Source organism: Salmo trutta, chromosome 2 (assembly GCF_901001165.1).
Source record: "Salmo trutta chromosome 2, fSalTru1.1, whole genome shotgun sequence".
NCBI lineage: Eukaryota > Metazoa > Chordata > Actinopteri > Salmoniformes > Salmonidae > Salmo > Salmo trutta.
The window spans coordinates 55,692,354-55,700,153 of NC_042958.1; the positions used below are offsets into that span (position 1 = coordinate 55,692,354).

At 42.4% G+C, this 7,800-nt stretch overlaps 1 protein-coding gene across 1 annotated transcript; it reads left to right on the plus strand.

Moving 5' to 3' along the window:
- Window positions 1-3,562: 3,562 nt before the first annotated feature.
- LOC115157867 (transcription factor Sox-9-B) lies at window positions 3,563-7,487 on the plus strand. The gene is made up of 3 exons (XM_029706228.1): window positions 3,563-4,323; window positions 4,588-4,838; window positions 5,173-7,487. The coding sequence occupies exons 1-3, from the start codon at window positions 3,884-3,886 to the stop codon at window positions 5,958-5,960; spliced, it is 1,479 nt and encodes a 492-aa protein (XP_029562088.1). The 5' UTR covers window positions 3,563-3,883; the 3' UTR covers window positions 5,961-7,487.
- Window positions 7,488-7,800: the final 313 nt, after the last annotated feature.

Here is a 7,800-nt window from a genome sequence, read left to right on the forward strand (position 1 = left end):
AGTTTCCCAAGGCATCTCAGCCATAACTATCTCTGGCCTGTTCAGCCCAGAGCAATTCCTTATGTATGACCGACACCCATCGCTCATGGACTGGAGGAGTTATGGTATATTACATAGTGGAGTGTAAGGAATTCAGACACTGCATAATGTGGTTGTTTCACAATGAGGCACTTACTGTACTCTATGGAAAAATGCTAAACCCAACACACATTTAGTTGAGGACAATCCAGTCTGTTTGGAATGAAAACAATGTATTATTTAATCCTCATACATAAGCCCACAGCTCAGTGACTCTTATCAGTGACTTATCCTACCCTTCAAATGGCAGTCTATATTCTACATTGTACAACAAACAGAATGAGGCGTATGGATCTCGTCGCGTATCTTACAGTCAAGAGAATTCAGTAGTGTTTGAATTCCAATCCATCATTGAACAGTTGCTGACTTGCACATTGAATGCAACTATGTAGTTGGCAGAGTGTGTGATATGTGGGGGAGTATGTTAAGTGTAAGTACATTAGACCATATGTTTTGTTAGTTTGTTACGTGCCAATTTTGTAGACTTTATTATCTTTGACAGGATGTGGCGTGGGAGTAGGTCTACCGTAGCAGTAGCTCATCTGCACTCACTCTGATGGAGGGGGGCTAACCCACATGGTGCTATGGTTACCAGTGGTGTCATGATTAGTCCAAAGCATTTCGCAAAGGAACTCCAAACGAAAACGTTTTGCAACAAAAACAATACTTTCTATTGGACAAATTCAGGTAGGTCCCTCCCCGTTTCATTTGCTTCTGTTTGGTTCTGTTTGTATTCTAGTTAATACCCCCCTGGGCTTCAGGTGTGTAGGGCTAGTCTGCTATCTTGGTGCTGAGCCGGTGGCTGCAATTACAGGCAAACAGAAAGAGAGGTGAGGGGTTGCGTGGTAAGTCGCATACCTCCATCTCAACTGGTTGGGACTGTTAAGGATGACACTGTTTCGTTCAATGGTGGATTGCTGATGCTATGTATTGGCTATTGAGAGGCTTTGAAGACACCGGTCGGCCATATTGCCACTCCCCAGGAGGATCAGTCCTCCATAGGAATGAATGGAATTCTACAGTATTTCAATTAAATGTTTCAAGGACAAAATTACATGTATTTAAGCATTTTCTTGTCATTGGCCGGATAGTAACATTAGTCATCTAAAACATTTATACTTTAAGGAAAATAAATATTTGTATTTTATTATTTGCATTAAGGTGTCTGTAATAGAATAAATATGGCAAAAACAAATGTACACATTAATACATCAATTTCTATAGCTTCCAAAATATTTATTTTAAACAGTGGGGGAATGCCAAGATGGAGGCATGGTGTCTTCTACACAGCGCCCCCTATCAGTCATCTAGTGTATATAAATAATTGGTTTCGCTGTATCCTCCACAACCTTCTAAGGTAGAAGTACTCTTCTGAGGCAGCATAATATAAAAAAACATGTTTTATTTCAGATGGCTGTCTATCCTGTCTTTCCGTTTATAATCTAATGCTACATTGCCGGTTTTGCAGAATATATTGTTGTTGAAGTCAGGTATTTGCCCATCTCTTTCTTCAAGCGATATCCTGATTTTGAATTTTTTTTAATTTTCTGGTTGGATTCAGTCTCTCCCCTTTAACTGTCCTAATCGCAGCCTTTCTATAACCTCTGATGATCAGGGATTGGGTCTGTTGGACAGGATCAGTTTGAGCAAAGTGAGATGTAGAATCACTGTTCTAAAAATAGTATTCTCTGCCAAATAATAGGCTTTGCGTAATTAAGACTCTTTACTACCACTACCCTGGTTTAGGAGATCCCCCCCCCCCCCCACCAAACACTCACGCACAACCAGACATTGAATGATTAATTGGAGACAGCTTGTGTCAATTAAAGAGCATTACCTAGAAGTTTCTGCATGCAGCAAGCCCAGTGGATAATGCTGGAAATACTGGTCAAAGAAAAATAAAATAAAATAATAAAATAAAAAAAACGCCTGGGCATATTTATAACAACATACTCCTTATCTTCCTCACCATCATCATCATTGGAGTGGAAAGGCAATATCTTGTTGTTCCAGGGGAGCCCTGTTAGTGAATGCATTCAGTGATGACTCTATTCATTTTAGGCCTATAAAAAAACAACCAGGACACCTTTTAGTGGCCTAATAGTGCATGCTGCTTGCTCAACCGCAGTAAGGGCTCAGGGGTTATTGACAAAAGTCTAAAATGCTCTGTTCTGTGTATGTTCAGAGTGAATGAATATCTTAAATAAGCAGGATACATGTAACCAAACAGTTGCGCTAGAGTGGAGACTCGAATAGGGTGTTTCTGTACTTGGAACCAGAGCTCTAATTGCTCTGAGGAGCGTTTCGCGGCAGGTTGATATAATACAATTTTACAACATCCAGAGTCTCGCGTTCACTGATGAAGCAACCCGCTATATGCACACAGAGAGAGAGAGAGCGAGCGAGAGAGAGAGAGAGAGAGAGATTATAAACAGCGTATTGGTAGAAATTACCCATAGAGACATCTGTAAAGTCTCTATGGGTAATTATATGGGTAATATTATATGTGCAACTTCAGGTAGCTCAGAAAAACATGCTGCACACATTACAACGAAAATTACATTTCCACAACTTTAGAAAAAGCCAAATAAACAACCAAACGACATGGGTTCGTTTGCAAGGGACTATGAATGACTGTCCCTGATGTAGCCCGGCTTTACTATAAAGGTGAGAGACATAAATATTCAAACGTGTGTGTTTTAAAGGAGGATGTAAACATGTTGAGCTTGGGTGAGGAAATACTCGTTCTAAATGATATGACCATTCTGACTGTGTTTATCTCCAGCGCTGTCATTACAAAAAAAACGTTATCCTCCTCAATAGTTGCAGTGCAACTGTTTCAACCGTTTCTTGAGTTCCAGATGTCCCCCGGTAAAAAGTGCATGTAATGTAAGTTCCTGGGCTGCTGTCTCCCCCTATGGGCATGTACATTTTTAGCCAGTAAAATAATAATTGATTTGGTATGGATCGAATAAACATTATTATATGTCTTAGTAACTTATCTGCTGTGGCCTTTGTTTGCCGCACATAAAATAGCCTAGGGCAGGGTCACTACAGACTATCCTTGATTGTATGAAAGACTTTCGATATGGGATTTCAGTTAAAATGGACAAGTTACTGGTAGACCTATTTGCATGACTTCATCCTCAATGTTTTTTTTTCGTCAACTATGTGCTTTATATTTTCAGTTTTCACTGGTGTAACGTTGAAGGTGCGAGTAAAAAAAAACGTCAATAGCCTGGTCTATGATTTAAGAATATAAACACATCTTTAAAAACCAAAATCTATTTCAGTACGTGAATTATTATGCCTATATCAATATTGTACACAAAATGTATAAATGTCTATGCATAGCCTGTGTGTGTGGAGGGGAGGGATCAAATTCCTTCAGTTCGTCATTCTCAGTCGGTCGACCAATCATATTCGGGTATTCTCGGGTATTCTGAAGCCGCACGGTAACTCACTTATAAAGTCCGCTTGCAAAGGATTTCAATTCAAAGGACGTACACGTTCTGGGGATACTATTTGACTGGATCATTTTCTCTTTTTACCGAAAAAAGTAACAGCAAATCATCAGCTGTTGCTCGAGTGTGGAGACGCCTGCAAACAAGACAAGGTCATTATACCATTTTTCAGAAAGACATATGCATAAAGACATTATTTCTCCAAACGGCGTTGTGCAGTTGACAGCCTCTTTGCAGGAGCAAAGAGCGCCTACTGTTACTTTTTCTCCACTTTTGGACATTTGAAAGACTTTGGCAGTACTTTCATATTTCGTGCGTAATTGTTCGACAACATTTTTCGTATGAATCTACTCGACCCCTTCCTGAAAATGACAGACGAACAAGACAAATGTCTCTCAGACGCACCGAGTCCGAGCATGTCAGAGGACTCTGTGGGATCTCCGTGCCCGTCCGGGTCTGGCTCCGACACCGAGAACACCAGACCGTCAGAGAACGGACTGCTGATGGGTCCGGACGGTCCCCTCGTCGAGTTCAAGAAGGACGACGATGACAAATTCCCCGTATGCATCCGCGACGCGGTGTCCCAGGTCCTGAAAGGCTACGACTGGACCCTGGTTCCAATGCCAGTCCGAATGAACGGATCTAGTAAGAACAAGCCCCACGTCAAGAGACCGATGAACGCGTTTATGGTTTGGGCGCAAGCCGCCCGGAGAAAGCTGGCTGATCAGTACCCGCATCTCCATAACGCTGAGCTGAGCAAAACTCTGGGGAAACTGTGGAGGTGAGTCTCAGTCCTCTCTATCATTACTCCCACATTTGTATTTCGAGTGGCAACGCGTCTGTGGTTTTATTATTGAAACAAGTTTCTACTCCATTCTACTTTTACGCATGCATTTTACGCACACATGTTAACTCGATACTGTGATCTTACGTAATTGAACATTTGAAATAAAAAGGTATGTTATGCTGCATTAAAATAGGAAACTATTTTGCTGTCAATTGAATATTTTATTTACTCATGTATTCATTTGCCTTTTACGCACAGGCTACTCAATGAGGGTGAGAAGCGTCCGTTCGTGGAGGAGGCAGAGCGATTGAGGGTACAGCACAAGAAAGACCACCCTGACTACAAGTACCAGCCCCGGCGGAGGAAGTCCATGAAGAACGGACAAAGCGAGTCTGATGACGGCAGTGAGCAGACGCACATATCACCAGGCGCGATCTTCAAGGTGCTCCAGCAAGCTGACTCTCCAGCCTCTAGCATGGGAGAAATGCACTCCCCCGGAGAACACTCCGGTAAGAAGAGAGATAATGGTTTGTGCCTATAGCAATGGTCTCATTCAGCATGTGTTCGTCAATGTATACACGGTATTTGACACGTTTACTGCTGCTAGACTTTTTATAACAATACATGTGTGTGAAGGTATATTATGTGAACAGTTTAAGAGTAATACTATCGGATATGTTCTCTGTGAGTTTAACTTGATATCTAGATTAATTTGACCACTTGCAAAGCTCTTATGTTTTCCTATTCAATTACATCCACAGGTCTGCTCTTGCTCTGAGATTTGCATCACAGGAAGCCTGTATGTATTCTATATGTAACCCATTCTCTCCCTCTCTCTCTTAGGCCAGTCCCAAGGGCCCCCCACCCCTCCTACCACCCCTCCTACCAAGACGGACATCCAGGTGGGCAAGGTGGACCTGAAGCGGGAGGGTCGCCCCTTACATGAAGGCACAGGTCGCCAGCTCAACATCGACTTCCGGGACGTGGACATCGGCGAGCTGAGTAGCGACGTCATCTCCCACATCGAGACCTTCGATGTCAACGAGTTCGACCAGTACCTGCCTCCCAATGGTCACCCGGGTGCACCTGGTGGTGCCACTGGCCAAGTCTCCTACACCGGTACCTACGGCATCAGCAGCTCTGTGGTCAGCCAGGCAGCAGGGGGTGCCACAGGGCACAGCTGGATGACGAAGAGCCAGCAGCAGCAGCACTCCCTGACCACGCTGGGTAGTGGAGGGGAGCAGGGCCAGAACCAGAGGACCCCCACACACATCAAGACAGAGCAGCTGAGCCCCAGCCACTACAACGATCAGCAGAGCTCCTCCCCTCCGCAGCACGTCAACTACGGCTCCTTCAACCTGCAGCACTTCAGCTCGTCCTCCTACCCCTCCATCACCCGGGGCCAGTATGACTTTTCTGACCACCAGGGCGGCACCAACTCCTACTATAGCCACGCAGCCGGGGGCCAGGGCTCAGGGCTCTACTCCTTCAGCAGCTACATGAGCCCCAGCCAGAGGCCCATGTACACCCCCATCGCAGACACAACCGGGGTGCCCTCCGTACCCCAGACCCACAGTCCCCAGCATCACTGGGACCAGCAGCCAGTGTACACACAGCTCTCCCGGCCCTGAGGACACAATCATCTACACGAACACACACTTACATAGACTGATAGGCATGTCCATCTTGCAAAGGGAGACTTTGTCACAACATTCCAACATTAGTTCCCAGAAAACAGACACTTGAATTTCCAACAGAGGAAGAACACAACAGAGTAGGTGAAGGAGAGCTGGACTTGTAGGAACTGAAACTAGATCAGAATAGCTCACAACAGGCCTTTTTAATTTGTTTTGAGGAAATATATTTTTTAGCAAGAACAGAAAAAAAGCATTGAGAAATCCTCTGTGAGGACTTATTCAATTGTTGATATTTTTAATAGGTACTGTGTATGTTTTCTTACCTTTTTTACTCTGGCAGTTTGTTTTTTGGTGGGATATTTTTGTAGAAAAAAGCTTTATTTGTATCCAGTTCAGCAGGAAACCACTCTCAGTAGTGCAGTTCTCTATTCCATGGCTTCAATTCTCTGGTGAAATTTTGTACAGGCAGTAAATCGCTATCCTTTTTTGGTTGTGTTTGTTTCCTGCAGTGCATTCTGCTTACAGTATATGTTCTGTGCCATCCAACAAAATAAATTACATTTGTATTAGTGCAGTTTAGGGTTTCTCCATCAATGATTTCTCATGATTATAACACGTTCTTAGATGTAAGAGGCACATGCTGGGAATGGCAACGAAAGAAGTTTTGACGTTATTGTTTTGTGCAGGAGATTCCAGCCTTTTGCACCATTAGTGCCTAGTATATCAGAGGTTGGGTGGAAGGGTGTTTGTGGGTTTGCTACAGCACATATTATAGAAGAGAGAAGCCACAGCTGAGATTATACTTACCGTCTGACAGCATGTGTTTGACAGCCACAGGAAGTGCCCTTTGACCTCTTGGGTGTCCCCTGCAGTCCATCACCACACCAGTGTCATTTTACAGCCCTCCTGCCTGCTCCGACCCCCTCTCAGTCTTAACCCTTTAATTTATTTTTTAAATTAATTATTATTTAGCATTTTCTTCTTTATTTGATACTTTATACAACAAATTAATTTGTCTTAAAAATAAATTATCTTCTGGATATTAAATGTCATATAAATCTGTCTTTTTAGCCGAGTGGGTACTTTAAAAATGGTACAAACTGTAATCATGTTTTATTTATCGTATGTAAAATGTTTATTTTAAAGTTTTATTTCATTTTTTTCTATCTAGTTGTGTACGGATTATTTTTAATTGTGAATTTCTTGAGTTTGGATTCTAAACTATGGCTGAAAGAACTGGAAATACGTTTTTTTCTCATATGGACAAAGTTTTTACACTTATTTTTTATGCTGTGGCTGATATGCTTTATTAGAGGTACGTACCAGCATTCCTGTCTTCTCTGAGGAACAGTTTTTCTACGTCCTGCCACATACTATCTCAGTAATGATGTTTCTTTCTAATGCGTCTGAAGGACTTCTCGTTTTCTTCAGCTAGCTTAACATGTTTCTGTACTTTCTTAAAAATAAGCTTACCTTTTGTATTGTATTTGCAATAAAAGAGAAAATACTTTAGAAACAAAATGGTTGTTGATATTTTATTGCACATAACATGACCTACTTATTAAATAGGGTTGGGGGACAAATACTCTCTAGTTAAATGGATAAGCATTATGCTACATAACATGGCATCTATATGTTGAAATTTATAACATTTATACCAACCATAACATTTATCCCCCCCACATTCTGAAATTGCTGACACCCCCCCCCCCCCCCAGTTTTATAATTGGAATACTAAATTAATACAAAATTGTGATACAAAATGAGGCAACGGTGTGTTTTAGGACCATGAGGACACCTCCGAGCAGTCGGGCAGGCTGTTAGGCGGGTTTAT